This window comes from Cynoglossus semilaevis, chromosome 13 (genome assembly GCF_000523025.1).
Source record: "Cynoglossus semilaevis isolate Cse_v1.0 chromosome 13, Cse_v1.0, whole genome shotgun sequence".
NCBI classification, from domain to species: domain Eukaryota; kingdom Metazoa; phylum Chordata; class Actinopteri; order Pleuronectiformes; family Cynoglossidae; genus Cynoglossus; species Cynoglossus semilaevis.
In genome coordinates this window covers 19,991,916-20,014,305 of record NC_024319.1, presented here as the reverse complement: position 1 = coordinate 20,014,305, position 22,390 = coordinate 19,991,916, and the positions used below count along the sequence as shown (strand labels likewise).

The following is a 22,390-nucleotide window of genomic DNA, read 5'->3' as shown; positions in this document are numbered from 1 at the left end:
CAGATGAGCATCTGTTAGACTTGGCAACAGTCACGAGTCTACAGAGACAGTTCTTAAACCCCATTTTTCAATCTTATCTCCATTACTGTCAGCACAGTACAGGCGCTGTCAATAAGGACTGTTGTGCAGTAAAAGAAGAATAGTTGAGCTGCATATGCAAATGCGGGTGATTGGACCCCTGTTTATCATCCTGTTAGTGTTTCATTTTAGAATGAGGTTCTCTTATTACTACACTCACAGGAAGTGCTCGGTGTTGACAATTTGTACAATATGTGGTGTAGCTTTAACAACACAGTTAGTCTAGCTACAAAACCATTTCCTCGATGACTATGAAGAATATTGTTGCGTGTTGGGAGCAGGGTCAGTTGCCCATTTTAGCTATTCTGCTATTCAAAAATAACAAATAAAAAAAATGTTTGAAAAGGATGAGGTGCAGCACCTTGGACAGCTCTTTTAAAACTCATTCAAAACAATATAATCTGACACAAAGATCAGACTCAGGATCAATCTGGCCATAACCTACAAACTCTATATATAAAAAAGGAATTCTTTAGAAGAGTGTTTTCCTCATACGGTTGTTCTATAAAGTAGTGATTTGTCCCAGCCCTCAGAACATTTTTGGCCATGAAATTAAAAGTGTTTGTTCCTAGTGTCTGAGCACTGATGTACGACGGACTGACAGCCTGGAAATTCACACAACTAAACACTGCAATCTCATCAAAGGTGTTTTTTTTTCCTTCAATGTGTAACATCTTCAGAGAAGAACATCTAGTACCACATCAAAGATGGACCGTCATTATAAGCCAATATTGCTTGCACAATTCTCACACACGGTGTATAGTATTTAGCAGTAGTCCAGCCGATGGTGTGGTTGCGTGTCTTTGTGTCTCCCTGTGTCCTCTCCTCCCTGAGCCCCTCACTGAGCCCCTCTCCTTATTCCCTCCAGAGTTGCCCATGTCGTTCAGGGACAAGGAGAAGGTGGCGGTTTCCCCTGGATCAAAAATTTACGAGCAATTAAAAGTGGGACGACGCCCAGCATTCATCAGCCCCACGTGCTTCTGGCAGCCCGGGTGAGGGGGACTCGCAGTAAACCACAGCCTATATACTTTTATATCTGTTTTCCCTCCAAAGAGGGAAGGTTATGACAAAATTATGTTTTACTGTTCCTGCTATCTAGAGCGATGTAGACATCTTTCACGGAACAGCCCTGTTGGAGGTCAGAGCCCCTGTGGAAGAGAGGCACGGGTGGAGAAATGTGTGTGTGAGAGCCCTGTGTTTTAAACCATAGACAGAAGCCTTTAACACAGTGGGACTAACATAGTATCTGTTCCTCTGGTCAATCAGTTACTGAGGGAAAATGACCTAATTACTCTGTTGTTTATTACTGCACAGCTCTGATTTATTTCCCCACGCTGATGTAATTTCAGCACTGCAACACCCGGTCTATCTCTTCAATAACAGCAGTGTGACACATTTTTGTCGGATTCCAACACACACTAAATACTCGCGCACGGTATCGCGGCGGGACACACACCTCAAACGCACAAAAAACCCACACAAACGCTCATACATCAACAAAGTCACTCTTTTACTTCTCTGGCTTCCTCGCGACAGGCTCGTGCCTCATTTGCATTCTTAATTGTGTTGTAATGTACTTTTAATTTGAAAATGGAGGCAATTAATTATTTTGATATGGAACAAAATGCTGCAAATGTAAACATTCTAATAGTTCTCTGTGAAAGGAGGATCATTTTTCAAAAGAGGGATTGAATCTTATCTCATTTTTTAATGCCACTACCAGTTTTTTTCTGGGTGCTCATACATTCTCCTTGATATGCACTTTGTCTTTGCAGCGAGGGAAGTGTTTCTTTGATCTATCCCTGCGCTGTTATTTTCCATCTCAATCTCCCACAGGATGATCACTGTAGCTTCACCTATGCTATCAGAAGAGATTAAATGAAATTAAGCCTGTTTGGACATTCTGCTGCTGCTGCTTCTACTCCTGCTCCGTCTGCCATTCCTCCAGTGCAAATCCGCTCACACTACACTCTGTACTTTCTATTTCTGGGTCAGAGAGGCTTGGAGTAGAGATGTGAATCTCAGATTAATTTTTTTTCCCTCTTTCTGTCGACCATTTGATCAATAGGTGTCAGTGTTCAAAGGATGCTGCGGGATAAAGAAGAGGAGAGGAAGGAAGACGAGAGAGGAGGCGAGGAGAGGGAGATCCATTTGTACAGGCTCATGAAAAAAGTGACACTTTCTCTCACTCATCCTGATGAACTCATCACACCGAGGAGTACGATGGGGGGCACGGTCTTCCCCTCTCTCTTTTTGCCCATCTTCACTTAGTTTTTTCGCCTTTTCTCTCACTCGCTCACTCTTTCTCTATCAGAGACATATATTTTGCCCTCATATCTTTCTCCCCCAGCACACAACCCCACTCCTCACCCATATCGATTTCACTCTCTCCCCTTCTGATTCCCTGAGGGTGCTGCAAGCTGGCTGACATCACAGCCTGCACTGGCAGCGGCCTATAAATTATGACTGACAAGTCTTTGCGCCAATAAAAGCAGCACAATATTTCATGCACAGTAAATCTGATTGCAGATTGCTCCGGCGTGTGGTGGCTGACATGTTTATTGTTGTCATGGTGCTGGGAGCTGTGAGGTGGAGGGGTGGAGGTGGGGTCCCATACTGACATCAGAGTTTTCCAGAGCTGCCAGTCTATATGGAGGGGTCAAACAGATGGGAACCCTGGGTTGCAGACGACCCTTCTCCACCCACCCAGCTTGCCCTTAAATCTCCAAAGACAGACTCCCACACAAACACAAACACACACATACACACGCCAATATATACACATATTATGCTGTATCGATGCACTAGTGAACAACAACCTAAATGTAAATTAAGATTATCTGGAATTATTGACAATAATACTAATTAATTAGGTATACTGGTAGTAGGTCACCTTATTCAAGATGAGGATAAGAGGAGCATCCATCAGAGAGTTTGGTCAGTTTAGTGTTGTACACATATATTTGTTGAACCAAGTAAACTTAGACTACCCAGTGTAGGTGTTACACTAAATGCCCAAACGTTAACCAAACTGAACTACATTTTAACAAAGAATGACTAAAAGTTTGTTCAATCTCAGGTAGACTCACTGACAAGAAACAAACCCTGCTTGGTTTTAATGCCTAAAAGACCTTTGACCTTTCCTTTTTTCCAGCCCAACATTTCAGGAACAAAGACCTGCAATCGAGATACTTTAAGCCTTATTAAGTTATAAGTTTTACAGCTGTTTTGTTTATGACTTTGCATGGATTTGAATTCAATTAGCCAGCCTGACTAAAACCTATCCCGTCTGATAACCTAGCGGCTAATGCCTAACCTTAGCCATCTCAGCCCTGACCTTAAAGAGTGGCTCAGAAATCTGCCTCATTAAAACTAGGATTTGTTTCCTGATGTCAATGTTAAACACAAGGTCAACTATTTTTAACCAGAATATTTTACTGAAGAAGAAACACACACACAACGCACTGTTCCACTAAGCATTAAACATCACCTTCAATTTGCTCGGACATGGATCCCACCCTTACAGATATCATATCTTTAATGCTTTTAATGTATCGTAACAACCTCATTGATATTAAATGACCCTGCGCTCATTGCTGTGCCTGGCTCCATCCATCCCGGTCCATGCCATAAACCATTCTTCATAATTAGCCTGGCTGCAGCAGTATGATCAGGACATTACAAGTCCTCTGCCACAGCCCCTAAATGGACAGATTTCAGCAGACACCCACTGGTGTGATCGGCATCATTATATTTTAATTAATCCATTCTTCTCACAGCAACACAGTAATTACAATCTATTTTATGACACGGCATGCTGCGAAAGAGGAGGGATAGAAGAAAAGAAATAGGAAGGCAGTGAAAGGGAAATAATAGAGAGAATAAGGCGGGGGGTGTCGGAGGAAGGGGAGAGGAAGAACAGGAGGTGAAACTACAAAGAGAGGAGCGAGGACGGAGAGGAGACAGAGATAGGATGAATGACGGAAATTTTTAAGGTGAGTGAGACAGAAAGCAGAGGTAAAGCATCACAAACGATATGAGTGATAACCAATATGTCATTGCTGGGCTGACATTGTAAAAGCACTGTAAAAGTGTTTATACGATGTCTGGAGGAGTGCATCTCTCTCTCTCTCTCTCACTCAGAATTATACAATCATACAATGAGTGAGCGAGGAGCTCCATTTCTTTCAGCCTGAGTGTGTATAAATCAGAGCAGGTACAGACACTCAGACACGCTGTGGGTGTGATAATAACATTAGAGGATTACAATGACACTCCTCCCTGGACAAGATCACCTGTCTCAACTGTCATAAAACAGACTGCTGCTTTTTGTTGTTAAAGCACTTTATAGGAGGAGAGTGTGAAGGTGTGTCGATGTGGAGGCATTCGGCAGAACTCAGAGTGTGTGTGTGTGTGTGTGTGTGTGTGAATTGTTGACCATCATCACACATTCATTTACCTGCGTAAATGTCATGCACATTTACATACGGTTTCCACCCATTACTCTCACTTAATTTGAGTTTTGTTTTCCTGTTAAAACATTTATGAAGTGAAGCTAACAGTCGTGCTAAAAGTTGCGTTTTATAAAGCTAAAGGCTGGCCATTTAATTCACCTGAAATTATCCCAGTCAGATATCCTGTAGGGATAATTACTGTAATCAAAACCACAACCACTGTGTCACTGTGTGTCTGTGTAGGATGGTATGGAACGTTATCATCAACATTTTCTAATGGGAAAACATATGTACACACACTGGAACATTAATCATTATTTATATAGTTGCCCAGGATTATACTGTATATGCAGTAATGAGAAAGTTTGAAATGGTATTAACGTCACATTTTCATTTGGCTCCAGCATCATTTTAGCTTAAAGTTTACCCTGAATTTTAAAACAGTTTACCAAAGTTAACAAACCTTGCTTTTCTGCTGTTGGAAGGTATTTTGTTTACTTTTATTCTTAGTTTTATACACTCTGCCATTTAGCTAATTATGCTAATGCTACTTTGTTTTACCTTTTGGCTATTTTTGCTCATTTGAGGCTATTATGGGTCGCCTCAATCTAATTCAGGCCTACATGAGTTCTCTTGTTTTTTTGTTTAACATGGGCTACAATTGCATAATATATATATATACTGTACTTTAAATCTATTTAAAAATACCTTTTTGTTATTTTATTCTTTTCTGTGCTTTGTGACTTCCTAATTTTTAACTATTATTTATTTAATTCCATCTTTATATATTTGCTACCGTTTAGCTACGTTTGGCTGTACCCTATCATATTTTAGTTATTCTTAAGTCTGACTAAAAACTAATACATGTCTGCTATATTAATGGAAATCTCTCTTTAAATTCAGGGCCTTACAGGAAGTGCTCTAAGCACAGCAGAAAATTTGAAAATGTTTCAAAATGGCTTGACCAGAATAAACAAGTTAAGAATCACCCAGAGGTATTTACTATGAACTAAACCAGTGTATTTTTGATGCATCTAAAGTTTGTAAGGGGAATCAACTGGCCCACAGATATTTTTAATATGATGAAATCTGTGCCTTTTGCTTAAATTTAGACACTCTTGGCGTTCAGCAGAGAGAGTTTGTTCATAACTTTAAGGTGGGCTGACACTGTGTCTTATGGCTGTTAGTCACGGCCGGACTTGACGCACAGAGAAAGAGTAAAAGTATTTAAAATATTCAGTCAAGTGATGAAGAACACTCTCATTGTAATTAATGTTAGTAATAGAAAAAACACGTGACTCTGACAGCACCTGTGATGGACGTGGTATCCTGCTGCGTTTATGTTCCATCCTGGTTCTTTGGGGTCGGGAATCTTTGCTGTCTTGGCGATCAGATGCTGAACATCCCTCCACGTCAGCTCTGGACTAGAGCAAAGACACATAAAAGGGAATATCATCAAACACATCCTTCCTTTGCCTCCCTGTTCTACACCAAATCAAACCACAGTGGAAATGCTCTAACTCTGTGTAGAGCTGTGAAGGAAACCTGAGGGGATCTCAACACAACTTTCTTCAGTGTGAGGAGAAATAGGCCAGAACACAGTTCTACGTGGTTTACAACGCATTCCATTAGCCATGCCTGTAACGATATAATAACAAGACTTGACTGATACACAAACTGTCTTGTACAGAAGGCCCTTTAAACATTAAAGCACCTGTTTAAGTCAAGCTTAAGGGTTTAATAATTGCATCACTAAAAATCTGTGAATCGAACAAAGAATATTTGAGACTTTAACAAAAGAGCCCAGAGAGTATAATGTAGAAATAGTCTTCTTTTTAATCCCAGGCAGGGGAATTCTAATAGAGCAGACTCAAGTGTCATGTCAAGCAATATACTAATGGAATCCAATTAAGACCTTTAAACGGCGCAGAGAGCTGGAGGATATTAGCTCAGTTTTCTGTAACAAAAGACCAAAGGGTCGTCAACGAGGGTTTTTACTGGATATAAAAAGCATAAAGGAAATTGGGTTTTTCTGCTTTATCCACTCATTATTGTTCCCAAAGAAAATGACTTGAATAGAGTCTAAGAAAATTGCTCTGCCACCCATTCTGGGCTGCTTTTTTCTGTCAGTGAAAAACTGTCTCCACTGTGTGCCTTAACATCTGTACATGGACCCATCATTTCTGCAACGCAAAGAAAACAAAGGTAGTTAAAGGTGGACTACGCCGTTAAATCCCTGTGACTAAAGACATTACTGTCACTCATCCTGCATGTCTGATCAACCTGGTATCACTGATTGTTTCACTGGCAAATATCTGCTGGGAAATGTGGAACAAAGAGGGAACTGCACACGGCCTCCTCATTAGCATGCTGCTAGCTGTTTTATTTTAGGAAAATACAGGAACAATATAAACAAATTTATAAAAATTTTTAGATTTATGATTTCATGGTGATTCTACATCTCTCATTCAGTTCTTAGCTAACTTTGTATCTAATACGGATATTTCTGGTCTATGTTTCAGGTAACCTTTTGGACTTTTCACTTAAATCTCTTACAATAGCATTCTAAAATCCAAATATTTTTGAACACCCAGCTATTCTTAGACATTTTTTTACCCATTTCTTTCCCACCTTTGGTAAACTTTTGCTAATTTTTCTGCTGAAGTGTTATTTATTGTCGTTTGTTAAACTGCAAATATCCACAGGAAGATGTGCAACAAAGAGAGAATCATAAGTGGCCTCTTCATTACTGAGCTGTGGGGTGTTGGACATCTCAGGAAAATATCAGGCGCAGATATAAACAGATGTATTCCCTTCACGGGTTGGACAAAAACACAAAGCAGAACAAAAAAGTAAGGAGAGATGCTTTCATTAGCAGCTTAAAACAAAACCTTGGCAAGCAGTGAGGGCAGGCCGCTGTAACAACATGATAGGAACAAAACCAGTAACACTAATAATAGGCAGAAAGAATGAAGCAACACAAACAACACAAACACAATTATTTTAAGCTTTGATTTCAAAGCAACTCGGAGTGTGTGTGTGTGTGTGTGTGTGTGTGTGTGTGTGTGTAGAAGGAACAAGCTTTGTACTTTTGAACTGTTGCTGCTCACTGCTTGTATGTGTGTGTGTGCGTTCTCAGCATCAGGAACAGCAACAGCAGCAGCAGCAGCAGCAGCAGCAGCAGCAGCAGCAGGATTCTGCTGTGTGTGCTCCCCCACCTCCATCAACCCCTCTGGTGGAATCAGCGAAAGCCCCGCGGCCCCGAATGGTTTGCATAAAGCAAACAAAATTAGATTTGCTTTGCTAAATCAAAGCATGTACCGTATTCCAAGCCGATCTCTGAGGGACAAATTACTTCAAACGGCCTTCTTTGTATCATAACAGAATAAAAAATAAAAAATGTGCCCAATCAGCGGCTCTCCAAAACCCTCAACTCGGGAATTAATTATTGAACTGTGGGCTTTTCTCTCCCCTCGTCGTCTGTGACACAGATCTACTGTATATAGTTTGGAGAAGTCATTTTGCTCTTTTGAAACACTGATGGCTGAGACCCAGTTTACAGTTCACTGCCATCCTTCTCTCTCCCTACAAGAATCTACACTCTCTTCTACAACAGCAATGTATTCACTAATTTAGATCGCAATCCATTATTATGTAAGAAATAAAAACATCCAAGCCACATAAAAAATATAACTTGTCCTTGTCTCATGGCACAAGTGAGTGATTTTAGTAATATTTGCCTTAATTTCACAGCCTATGTCTTTGGAGGCTTTTCAGTTCAATTGAGATATTATGTGTTTTTTTTATAGAAATGGGAAGAAAATAATAATAATAATAAGCAGACTATTATTTTAGAATATGAAAGAAATGAAACACTTCCAAATGTTGAAATAAGGGTCAAACAAATGGGTTCTTTGGTGGCGGCAGGTATTGCAAATGAATTGTTAAAATACAGATAAAAAAAAGCAACCATCTTCTGTTATTTTACAGTAACATAAACATTATAATAATAAAAATATAATTTGTATATATAATCTATGTTTCTTGCGACGTAACGAAGACATGAAAACATTTTCACATGTACATATTAAAAGCCTATTTGCCCCACACAACCCCATGTGTGCTGCAGGGGCGAGACTGCATCAACATATGAGGCTCCTCCGGACCCTCAGAGCCTTCATCCTCTATTCCAAGGTCCACAAAGCTGCACAGCAGCCTTCACAGTGAGCACACAACTGTTTACAAATCCCCAGTTAATAGGATTTGGCCTCATTGACGGTGCCGCTGCGATGTGCCTGATGTTATCTATTAGCTGTATGATAGTCAGTGTCTCAGTCCAATCGATTACCCTGGACCTTCATATTGCTCCACTGTGAACTGTTACTCCTCTTTAGCGCTGCTCTAAATGCAAGCATAGTGACTATAAAGTGTGTGAGTGTGTGTGTGTGTGTTTGTTTGTAGCAGACACATTTTCAGAGTTTGAATGTCAGAGGCCATTTTTTGTGTATGAAGCCAATGTGGAAGATGAGTGTAAACATTTCAGTGTTTGGACTGTTAAATCATAAAACAAACATCAGCTGATATTAAGGCAGAAGTTAATTCATTAGCACTTTAATGCATGAATAATTACAGAGAGTGCACGGCAGCTTTCTGTCTGTGTTTGTGTAATTACGCTGGTGTTTGTATTAGGCACCTATACATGCATGGATTTCATGTTTGAATGTGAATGCTTGCATGTGTGTGTGTGTGTGTGTAGAGGCACTCCATGTATGTATGTGTGAGTGGATGTCGGCAGCCGCTGTAACTGGGTTTCCAATTAAGTTGAACCACAGGCCGGATCAATGCTAGTCCTCTGTGTGCAGGAATAAGCAGCCCTGGGCCCTCAGAGCATGGCCCACGAATAATTCATCATTCACACTTGGTCCAGGCAGAGAAGGAGGTAGAGGAGGAGGAGGAGGAGTCAGAGAGTGCAAGGACAAAGTGTCCAGCCCAGGGGAGTGAGTCTGAGAGATGGGCAATATAGGGGACAGAAAGATGGAAGGGTTACAAGAAGAAGAAGAATCAGGGCCCAGAGGAGATCACTGTCTGTTAGCAGTTGTTAAAAGGCATCAAAGTCCAGTCTCTTCTGTAAACAACCATTAAAACTTGGTTGCAAAACATATTGACATGTTTTTTAATCATACTTTATATATACAGTATAACACAGTTTATATATATAGAGAGAGAATATATACATATATCACTGTACAGCGATCAGTCCATTAAAATTGTTAATCATATTAGTCCCAGAGTGGCTGTGGATTAATCATGACTAACCATGATCGATGATGATGTTAATTTATCATGATTAATCACGATTAATCATGATAAATCAACATTCCTAAATATGGCAAAACATTTTATTTCTGGGACAGAAAGAGAAATTGTGGCAGGTAGATATATGTGTTTTGAAATGGAAAAACACTGTGCAGCATAAACAACTTTCAAGTAACACTGTCCACAGTGAGGTGTGATCAAGTGTAGCGCAAAAAATGGGAAAAAGTAATTGCACTTGCTGGAGATTTGAAATCAATGTTGCAGTTTTTTTTAAAGAACAATTCATGCTGTTTTACAAACCTCTACCTTTACCTTTTACTGTCTAACTAATTCCATCTCAGTCGAATCAATTTTAAAGGTTCCAAATTTAACATGAACTATGATACAGTTTATCTTAGAAACAGTTAAGAGGTGATTTATGATAATGATGTTTCCTGTCTGTAACAATTTTATTGTTTTAGATTCTCTTCAGTGAAGCTCAGCAGGTTTCATGTACCTTATTGTTACTTTGTCTTTTTCTTTTAACAATTACTATGGCATCAACAAGAGTGGAGCTTGTTAGTCAGCAGGGTTTAATGTGCTATAGAACAGAACAAGTAGCAGGCAGCACATCTTCTGCTTGGACACTTCCTATTACGATCTTCTTCCAAACAACAGTGCAGCCTTGGAGGACAGGTAGTGAAACTACCACACATGGTTGTAATAAGGAGCAGCTTGAATGTACTAACACACAGGCACCCACATCACACACTGCTGTACAATTACACACACATTCAGCGTTCCCGGGCCCGTTCAGCCTCAGCATCCAATGCTGCTGTCATCTCCGTCCCTACTTTGTCTCTATTAATCTCACAGTAGCGAGGCATGGACTGCTTAGACGCCGCACATCCCTCTGTAATCTTCTCTTAATGTGCTGCACTCTAAGTCTAAGTGAACCCATTTGGAGCCACTGTGAGCAGACTGCGATTGCTTCCATGTTATCTGAACAAGTGTAACTAATGGGTTTATCAATTAGGCCAAGTCCTATAACTGCATGCCTGCAATTGCCTTTAAATACACTCGGCCAGCATAGGCCTGATATTTGCCCCTAATGAGTAAACCCACACTAAAAAAACAGTGTGTGTGTGTGTGTATGTTGCATGACTGTGAGCGAATGGGCAGTTCATATTGTGAATGGCTTCATTGGGGCCGGTGTATTACAGTAACTGTTTGAACAGGCAGATATATCAATGGTGAGGGAACTCAATTTACATGTTGAATTTATGCACATTTTTATGTATGTGTACAAGATTTGGCCCCCGAGCCTGAGTTTGACAAATGTGTTGAAGTCAGTCTGAACACAGGGTTACTGCACATCTACCAGCAACATCTTCAACCTCAATAGTTTAGAGAGTCTACCTCTCCAAAATTTAGTCTCAGCCTAACATAATAAATCAACCAACCTCTTGAAAACTAGGCTGTGAGAGGTCAAATGTAGTGCCACAGTAGGAGAGGTGAGCAGAGCACTCTGTGGCTAATTAGCATTTAAAGGTAAAGGCACAGAAACTGGCCCTACAGAACAAGGCTTTTATACAATAAAAAATCTAGTTATGCTCAATCGTCTGGTTTCTGACCAAAGCATGTTACTTACATTCCATGTAGAATTGTTTTGATTCTCTGTTACTTTAACCTAGTGCTTCACTGGTTCCTATTATTAGAGGTTAAATATGTAGCTTTTCAACTGAAAGTGGCACATGGTCAATGTTCTATTGACTCAGAGATTCCTGCAGTGATTTTCCAATGTAAATAAATTACAAACTTGTTCAGATTATTCCTCTGTATTAATTTTTTTCTAAAGCCTGGAGCTGATAATAGAATATAGAGACTAGGAAGAGGTCAGTGGTGATCGAAATCTGTGGATGGACAGTCTAAAATACTCAGGACTAACTGAAACATCGATGCCTAAGAAAATGCAGCCAAATAAAATCACATGTCAGGCTCCTTTTAGAGGAATTGGCAGACCTGTTGGTGAGTGGATAAGAGAAACAGAGATAAAGTGACAGAGAGACTGACATCATGATAAAGTGAACAAACAGAGAGAGTGACAAAGCAGATGAGTGAAGGATTGATTTGCCGGGACGGTTTGTTGGACAGCTGTCACAGCGGATGGATGGAGACAGATGGAAGCACAGAGACCGACAGGCCAGCATAGCATCAGAGAAACAGGCAGGCAGTGAAAACCTCACACAATTAAAGTATAGTCATAACAGAGACATCAGCACATGCTGCTCTCATGTAGAACCTGTTGTTTGCGTCAGCAGCTTTAAATGAAAAATATCAGAAAATTGATAGCTTCATGCTTAAAAGCATCATTTCTGTATTAGCTGCTGCCACAGACCTTGGCTGTTCATCCTCCCCTCACATGTTTCTGTCCTATTTCCCCTTTTCCATCAGGTTGCTCAATCATACTAACAGAAGACTGAGACCAGAGGGCAGATGTATATATTCTGCCGGCAGAAAAATCCTCTGTGTCAGGTCACAGAAAAACCACATGCAATGCCTCTCTATTTTACACTGGATGTACCAAACCTGCAGCTAATCACATAATGAACGCACATCATCGCCCTCTATCCATAATTTGCAGATAGTGGCATAAAAGCACAATTGAGTGGGCCTCCCTTTGTACATAATAGAGCTGCCACCAACCACCACAAAAAGCAAAGATAGCTGCTGTAATTTTCTCTATAAGTTTCCTATATGCAAGCAAATGCTCTACCTGCTATACACCTGCTTTCAAAGGGAAAATTACACTGGATATTTACCTGCAGTTTCCACACATCCATGGTATTTCATAATCCTTCACTTACTGCATACGATGGTTCCTCATTCTCGCAGTGAATGAATATTTATGAGAGGGAAAGGCACAGTTGACCTGAGCGCCACCAAGCTCTGAAGCAGACTCTATTTTTCTACTATTGCGTTTTTCAGGTGCTTGTTGCAGCAGAATGATGTCATAGCCTGTATCGCCAGTATACAGTGTGTCCTTGATAGTCTTTGTGTTAATGTCACCATGCTATCATGCTAATAATGGGCCTGATTATAATGGTGTTTAGCAGGTACAAGTCCATTATCCTAGGTTCACCACTAGAGCTGAATCACATTTATTACTGTACGGGTAATTTAGCTCATTCTGCACATTAAAATGGATGAAGGTACAAAATGTAAAAGTTTCACTGTTAAAAAAACACAAGGCAGCTGAGAGAACTTAATATGCATCAGAAGTATGGTTAAAGGTCTATGCAAAAATTAGATTACATTTCCTGTAGATTTGATTCATAACACACAGATGTTCCAGATTTAAAAAATGGATATTCGTAGGTCTGCCTTGATAGAAAAAAATTGAACGGAAAAAGTAACAACAGTAGTGGAAGTCACATACAGTAGCTGTGATTGACAACTGGACTTTCACCTAGAAGTGTGTTGTTGGAGTGGATATGTCTTTCCCATAGGGGGATTTACTTTTGCAATGTATGACCTAATCAGGTCAATTGGGTCAGGATGAAATAAGTACAAGTAATACCCCTCTTGGGATTACTAGAGCATCTAAAAACAAAATAAGAAAAATTACATCATGTTGTGTGTTGTTTACAGCTAGGCGGGATCTATATGTGTTAACATTCTATTGGCATTAGGAGAAAACATAAGTAGGTATTGTCTAATGAATGAGAACTAATTACTAGTTTACCGACCCAACAGTCTAACTGGAGGCTGTCACGCTGGCAGCATGGTAAACCAACAATAATAAAAAAAAAAATCACTCACAAATCTCTATATATTATATATAATTTTAATTAGTTGATTTTGTTATTTTAATTTGTAGCTAACAACAGCAATGCAAAACTGGTTGCAAAATAGTATTAACTTTATTTTATAATCTCTGATTTATAAAAAAAAAAAAAGAAAAAACCCACACCCACAGTAACCTGTATCCATCATTTATAACCCCTACTTTTACATGATGAAATCCTGCTGGTGGGGAAGAGTTCACTGAACCAAAATCACTAAAATATACTTCATTTGATATGTGGTCTCATGTCAGTGGACTGCTGACTGCATTGGTGCCTGTGGATTATATGGATGAGGTGGACTGTTTCTGATGAATGGGAATACGAGGAAAGACAAACCTTTAGGTTTGTATTCTGGCACCATATATCAGTGTGTGAGCTGATGTGAAATGTGGGAAGAAAGTGTGAGACATAGAATGAACAAGTGTGTGAAAACAGACAAAGAGAGAGGGAGGGAACAAGAGCACCACACCATAAAGACGTGAGCGGAATACTGCCGACGTGAGCTGGAGAGGTGATATATAGTTTAGTCAGTAGCAGCGGGTCACGACAAAGCCTTTAACAGTAATGTCCTGGGAGTCGCCTCGCCCAGGGGACCCACGCTCCATTTTACAGCCGAGCGACTGAGACTGAGACGCCGTGGCATGACAGCTGGAGCAGTAAAGCCAGCCTCTCGTACCATCCATAACATGAAGAAGGCGTAGACGTTGGTGATACCACCACAAAACACCAGGCCTGAGGCCACACCGACAGCTGGCGAGTTAAGAGGGATGAAGAAAAGGGGAGCTGGGGAAATGGCAGAGGAGACAAAGGAGGGAAAGGCGAAAAAAAAGGAGGAATAACCGGCAGAAATAGAGGGAGAAAAGGTGGGAGAAGGAAGATAATCTAAAACAAAGGAGCAACTTAAAAATATATGGTGGTGATGATAGGCTATATCATATTTATTTAACACTTATTGTCACCATTTCCCTGTACAATTGATGAAAAGCAATTTTTTTTTCTCTGAGTTATTTGCTTTTTTAAAAGAATATTACACCAGCAAATATCTTAGGTGTATTAGGAATGGTAATGACATGCACTGCATGACGATGATCAATCTAATATATTTGTTTTTGCAAAAAAGGTGTGTAAGAAAAAAAGGACAGGAACGGTGGCAGTCGGTGAAAGAGTTTTCTTCTTTTTTTTCCCAACTGAGACGTTAATGAAGCAAGACTAATGGTGATTTCACACGTTCACTGCAACCCCGTACTTAACAAGACTTTACACAGAGGAGCTGTAGTCGTGAACTGCAGTGTCTAAATCAGTGCAACTGGACACTAAATAGACTTCAGACTTACACCTCTTTACCGCACACAGGCATTGTAATGTCTTATTAAGCCCATGTGTAAATGGGGCAGGTAGTTGTTGATAACACACTCAATAACCCACAGGCCACCCCGCCTCACACTGCACCTGCCTCAGTCGGTGAAGGCAGACACTCCAGTAGGCAAGTGGAGTCTCAACTGCGTAATCTATTGTCTATTGTGTCTTATACCAAATGAAGACAGTTTAAGTTTGGTTAACATATTGAACTGGGGCTGTCAAAACCTTACACGACAACGTCGTGATGCATTTAGCTGTGTACTTTGAGACACTTTTCCATATTAATAATTCATTCATTCATTTGGATAAGTGACAAATAAAAACAGTGAAACAAACACCCGCTGTAATAAGTCCTTCTTTTACAGTGGAATACAGAAACAAGTCATAGTTAGGGAGTTTTTTTTATAATCATTATTAATGGTTATAAATCTACAGCTTCACTGCAACAGAAAAAAAATAATTGTTTGACAACCTCTGTATAACACATGCTCAGGAACATAGTTAATCAGTCTGACAAATTAGCGTCTGCGAAGTTTGTCAAGTTTGTAATTCTGCTGGTACTTTTTGTAACAGCAACGCAGCAACAAAATCACAAACTTTCATAACCTGCAATTGTGTGAGACAGAAACTGCTTGTCTACACAAAACACAGTGCAATGGAAATGCCTTTCTATATGGTTGTCATGCACAGAGATGACAAATACAAAGTGTAAATTGCATATTGGAGAAAAAGGCAACAAGCTTTTTGTACACAAGAAAGCATATGTTTTCTTATTGAAAATGCCAAGAATAAAGTAAAAGATAACACTAGCGACTCAAAGTGTCATAAATAATAAAAAAACTGACAACAAATCAAATCACACAAATGTTTTAGGGCCTTAATGTGTTTTTGTTGTTGTTGCTGTTGTCACACACACGCTGCAGTGTCAGTGAATTGTGCGGTGTGTGAATGGTCAGGTAAAAACTCACATCACTTCTAGGACCAGAGCCAGAATTCCTGCAGCAATCGGAGCAGCACTGGATGTTCCTGGAAAGTAAGTAACACATCCATCACCGGTGTTGGTTACAGTCACCTGAAAACAACAACAATCAAGTATAACAAGCTGCATATAAAGACAGAACTCTGGATGCATGGAAGACTTTTAAAAAGGGTTATATCTAATGGTAAGAATGAAAGTGACAGTGGAGAAGAGGTAGGAGAGGAAACCGGGTTTCAATACTTGATGTTACGTAGCTGAAGTGATAAGTAGAGGTAATAAATGTATGAAATGTGAGAAAATGAAAGGAAATGCAATGAAATGCTGCAGTGATGTAAGGTTTAGAGACATTGGCACCGTTCACACAGGAAATCAGTTTAGCTGGAGGTTGTGCTGTTTGTGATGCAAAGACTTTTGTTAATTGACCAGGATGGACAGGCTATAAAAACAAGATCAAAAGAACAACACACTGGATTACTGCCATAATTAAGATGTTTAGATAGTTGGCTTTCTAAGTTTTATGGTAATTTTTTTTTTAAAAAATGGCTGTTTTGGTGATGAAGGATGCAGACCCCTGCTTTAGATGGAGCTGAAGAAAAATACTTAATCATGAATAAAAAATCTTTGGAGAGGCCTCCTGAAGGAAAAGACAAAATGATGAGCAGTAAGAAGATAAAGAAACAGATCCTATTAGTTCAGAAAATCAGTACTTTCAAGGAATTAAGGAATACGAGTCAAACTAGTGGTAACATTAACAGCGAGAGTGTGAGCAGCAGATCTTTTATTTTTAGTCTTGTCAACGCAATCTACCAGTGAAAATAATTGAGAGAAAACGTGTGTCTGCTTTGACCACATCCTGATATGAGGTGAAAAAGAGCAGTCATCTCAGCACCGAGGTAACATCACACACATAAAATTGGCCTTTATGCAGCCGCGGAGCTGACATTGATTTTTTTTCATCCTTGCCTTTCTCCATCAACACCTTGGATCCTTCCTCTAACTACTGTATCTCAGCCAATGCAGCCTAACTTTACCTCCAATTAACACTTGTTTGCTTTCACCCTTAAATGTGCATGGGTGTGTGTGTGTGTTTGTTAGCCTGCATGTGTGATTAAGACCAGCAGTTAGATAGGTCATTTGGCAGGCCTCTATAAATATCACACAGGTGACTGCTCTTTAACAGGCTCTGCACAGCGCTCAGTAGTCAAAGAGCAGGGCCGCTGGCACACACACAAACACTTGCACACAGAGATGTGAACTCATTAACAATAAACTTTGTTATGCATTAGGTGGTGCACACTAACCAAAGGTAGCGAGCCTCCCACATTCGCCCCTGTTAGAGTGACAGCCATGACCCCCGGGCAAGCCTCGCCATAGTAGGCGGGCCCCCCGGTTTGAGTGACGGCGCCGATGGCGATGCTGAAGATGGAGTTAACATAACTGTCTGCTCCGCAATGGTCGTGCCGCACTCCGCCGTTACCTGCCGCCCACACGAAGATGCTGCCCTTTCCACCTCGACCCTGCATGTACAAAGACAAGGATGAGAAAGGGAAAAGTGAATTTCACGCAGATCTTTCCCATTGGGTCTACAAATACTTACAAAATGAATGTATGTGTGTTCAATGAAAAAAAAGGTGTTCACACTATACCAGGTAACATAAATGGATTATTTTAATCCAAAAATGTCATAATATAACACAGGACGTAGGACCCTGCTAGTATTATCTGTTATCTTTAATAATTTAAAAGGTATGAGGCTGCGTATTAATTTGCAGAGATGCTGCAATCATTATTTCTTTTCTACTTTCCCATTTTCTTTACAGGTTGTTAAGCAATTTCCTGTTGTAGGAAACTGGTCATAATGTAGCAAAAGTTATGCCGGTTTTTCAAAGATGTAAGATCCCAGGACATCAATTTGTAAAAAAATGTGTCTGTTTTCTGTCTAGCACTTAATAAATCCAATGTCAAACTGAAAATCTTATAAGCTTAATTGATCATTTATTTTGGTGCAAAAATTTCAGCCAAATCTAGTGTAGAAAATGAAACTGAAATCAACTGAACATTTATGCTGTAATTATAGAACATCCTGTAGGTGTAAAAAGTGAAGTGAATCATTTGCTGAATGTTGGCAACAGCAATTACAGTACAATACCATTAATCATTGACATGTGGTCAGGGGACGCAGGTGAGGCAGACCCTCACCAGTCACTGTTTTTTTTTATTGTAGTTGTCTGACTGATTTCCTATAATAAAAAATAATGAATCATTTAATAGATAAAAGTAGAAATAAAAAATTAATTTATGTTTTCTTCAAATTACAGGGAAACAAGTCCTTCTTTTCACCTGAGTGCTGCAAATAAATAATAAGAATGATGATGCTGACGGTAAATATGAAGCTCCATGGAAGTGAAAAAATAAAATGGACCCTTACAAGATTTGGTCAATCCAATTAGAGTTTGAAATAAACAATTAATCACTTTATTTTTTTTGTCTCTGAGTTAGTGCCTCACCTGCCAAGAACCTCACCACATGACACTGCCATTAAACTATTACTCTTCTGCCACCAACAAAAATGTTGTGATTTGAGTAAAACCTACCATTTCTAATGTTCTTAACTGTGAGAGAAAAGTGCTGAACAACAGCAGTGAATAGATGCAACAGCATGTGAGCAGCATATTCTGCTGAGCTCACAAGCATCATATAAAAAAACAAGGCGCTCAAACTAAAGGAACCTTTATCCACAGAACAATAATCAAAAGAGCTGTAAAAAGTAATAATTCCACACCCAATGGAACACATAACTACACAAATGGGCTTTTAAGGTGGTGCAAATAAACTGAGTGAAGTTGGAAGACAGATAGCAACATTGTTTGGATGAGAGCACAGTTAGCAAATTAGACCAAAAGCCCTGGGGCAGCCATCTCTGCTGACAAAAGAATTAACCTGTTTTTCACAGCAAGTGCTTTTTCCAAAGCCCCAAATAAATCATTTAGATGAACTTAAAATTCAACTTTAAATAAAGAAACTAAAACAACAAAGTTTTATTCACTGAAATGCGTTTGATTCTTGACTGTGATCCTCATAGAAGCTGTGTCCCAACGTGCGGCAGCTCCATGAGCCTCATTATGGAGTCAGTTTCCTAACATTCTCTGGACATACAGTCGACTCTGCTGCTGCAGATAACTGACAACGTTATCCCTTTTAATTAAACAATTAAAACCTAATTATCTTTGTTGCTCTCTTTTCTACAAGAGATTCCAGTTCATTTTCTAAAAAAGGGAATTGGCATGTCAATCTGACAAGATAATCGTAATTCTTTCCAATCTGAGCTCTGCAGACAGATGTGTTTTTACACTGGACAGACAATGCTCTGAACTCCAGGATAAAAACTTGCCTTGTGAGTTCCTAGCTGCAGGGACCGCTCTGTCAGGCTGCGTGGTCCTTCCATTTCAGCCTAGTCGTCCCTCGGGCCCCAACTGCACACATCGATGTCGATGAAGTTAGTGTTGAAGGTCAGAGCCGTGGCCTCCATGGCATCAGTGACTGAGCCGCCCAGCAGATGGATACCTGAACAGAATAGAAAAAGGTCGCAGAGATCAGTGTTTCTAAAAATAAAATTAGTGAGGGTTACAGATTCTGACTGTTCTCGTTCATATTTTGGTGGACATCCTTTACCTACAGGTCACAGAAATAACGTTATACTGCTCATGTGTTTAAAATGAATTTATATTTTATAAAAAGGCTGAAATGACTTAAGATCACAGAACTGAAATATGACCATGTTCCACATTGATCAACTGTAGATTATCAGACAACTGCTGCAGTAACTTATGTTCTATCTAGCCGTTGGTTTCTTTTACACCTTAGATGTTTGCTATGGTTGTCTTAATATGTGAAATTACAGAACAAAAGAAAGAAAGAACAAACAAGAGGCAGAGTTGTGAAAAGTAAAAACAATCTCAGTCTGTCCAGTAACAGTATTATTATTAAGTATAATTAGATTCCTGCCGAAGTATTTTCACTGTTTTAAAGATGCTTTAGTGGGAGAAAAAGTCAACTACACATGTTCTCACCCTTCTGTCAGCCTACTCAGATCTCTTCATATAGTTTCAGGTTGTTTGTTACACCTTATCAAAGGTGTAAATGGAAGATGTCAGAAGTATTTTCACATCAAGCCTTTTTTAAAGAACCATATGTCCACAAAACTACACCAAAACATACTGTTATACTTATGTATAATTAGTGTATACGTGCAGAGATGGTTGGGTTCCTTCTTTTTAGATCAACAGTAGCTTTGATAAAGCTTTGAAAAGAATGTTGGAACATAAACAATACAGTCTATGTAAACCCTGCATGTTCGACTACTGCAGACTTTCTTTGAAATACTTTGATTATACAGAAGATTCTAAGCACAGTGAAGCTACAGTGAGAATGTGTGTGTATCGTATAATAAGAAATAGTGAAAGTGATGTTCCTATGGCAAAACACTGATCCAAACAGAAAAAAGATGAACTCTGTTAGATTTCCCCTCACTTCACTCATTCATCACATACTTTAAATCACAAGAGAAAATCTAACAAAGATATTTCAAAACACGGAGCATCTAAAGAAACAGGAGCTGAAATGAAAACTTCAGCTCACAATCTCTCACGGTGAAGGCGGCCAGCACAGGTCTCTACAGTGTCGGGTAGTTCAACATGCATCTTTTATTTGGGTCGCGGCCTTTCATCTCCGGTCTGCCTGACTCTGGTTATGAGTCTGGATAAAATAGACTCAACGAAGTGACATTAAGACAAAGTGTGAAGAGGAGGTTTCTGGTCTTCATCCACAAACTGTTTTTTTCCTTTCTTTTCTTTGCCAATTTTAAAAGAAGCTCTCATCAGACTCAAATGAAATGTGCAGAGGTTAAAGGTGAAAGATCACAGGGCAGGGGTCGGAGTTCAACCGAAAGATTCATGTTCATATATTCCCCTTATCATGGCTGAGGGTAAAACATTGATTTTGAGCTCTCCAGACCAGAAGATTTCTTTAACAGTTTACTTTGTGTTTTAATCCAAACACACACTGTGTGTATTAATCAGAAACTTACCAAAGTATTTAGTGTAACATCCACATACAAAATATGAACTTAATGTGATAGAGCAGCCAATGCTGCCAATGCCTATAACCAGACCAGAATATTTTTAATTCTTCTTCAGCTGCTTTTAATTTTATGATTCCAGGCTTCAACAGAGAAAGACAGAATCATTTCTTACAATATATTTTAAATAATAATTTATTAATACCTTAAGATATTGATTTTAATATTATAAATCCCTAAAAAGATATTGTATACTATACCCAAAATGCACTGTATTCTAATTTTAATTTTTTGGCAGTAAGCAGAAGGGCAAATAATAAAATGCTAATCTACTGTTTAGCACGAGGTCACACCAGAGGAAAACAAAAGAAATTGTCAAATCACAAGCTGCCAAAGAAACCAATGTTATTAAACCTGTTTCCAGGTTACACGCTTGGTGTTTTTGCATTTTTCTTCAAATGTCATTTGTAAAAACCCTTTACAACCAATTAGAATATTGTTTGAGAGCAAAATAAGTGAAAAAAACAAAAAGCACTCAACAAAAAGGGGGAAATTAAATTTTTCGTTCGGACCTCCAATCCTGGCATTGAAGGCAATGCCCACACCACAGTAAGAGTTGTTGGCCTCCATGGCAACTTCCCCTGCGCAGCAGGTGCCGTGACTGAAACAGAAAAGGAAAAAGATGTTTGCCACACACTGAGAAAGATGTGAGCCCCCCTTCTATTGTGCTGACCCGAGAACATCCCTGAGTTAAACCTGGACACACATTGTGACAAGACTGGTGCAGATGATTAGGGTGAAGGAAAGAAAATCAAGTGAGTAAAATTCATATGACACAATAGGAAAAATAAATCAGAGTTTAGTATGGCATCAGAAACAAAACAGACAAAGGGTGTGGTGTTTATCTGCTGAACTCAACACTTTTTACAGCCAAGACTACATGGACTGCAGTACCTGTTCTCCTCATTGGGGACAGGCATGAGGTCATGAACCAGACCATAAGTAGCAGTGAGGTCAAAACTGACGAGGATTTCCTGTAAGTCAATAAAAGAATGTCCAGGATGAAGTGCTGTTCAAGATCAGGTGTATGACTAAAGTGATTGTAACCAGACACCTACTGTATGTCCACACCTCATTCACCATCTATGTGTATGCTTTATACTGTAGCTCTTCAGTGAGAAAGATTAAGAATTTATTCTGCATTTCACAAAGACTAGATCCAGACCTGTGGTTTACTGACAGGGGACAACAAATACTTTTTTGCCTTATGCTTGTGTTTGTTTCTGCATTTAACGTTCTA

General features: G+C 39.4%; 1 protein-coding gene across 2 annotated transcripts in view; it reads right to left on the bottom strand.

Moving 5' to 3' along the window:
* The window catches only part of LOC107989428 (furin-1-like), a 64,573-nt gene extending 42,434 nt beyond the window's left edge, over nt 1–22,139 (bottom strand). For both annotated transcript variants that reach the window (XR_003051517.1, XM_025061650.1), the window contains exons 1-5: nt 21,663–22,139; nt 19,405–19,577; nt 17,315–17,530; nt 16,003–16,106; nt 5,843–5,956 (exon numbers count right to left, since the gene is read on the bottom strand). Coding sequence is in view for 1 of the 2 variants with exons in the window: in XM_025061650.1 (XP_024917418.1) it covers nt 5,843–5,956; nt 16,003–16,106; nt 17,315–17,530; nt 19,405–19,458 (488 nt within the window). In the remaining variant the exon portion in view is untranslated. The remainder of the gene's footprint in view (nt 1–5,842; nt 5,957–16,002; nt 16,107–17,314; nt 17,531–19,404; nt 19,578–21,662) is intronic.
* Nucleotides 22,140–22,390: the final 251 nt, after the last annotated feature.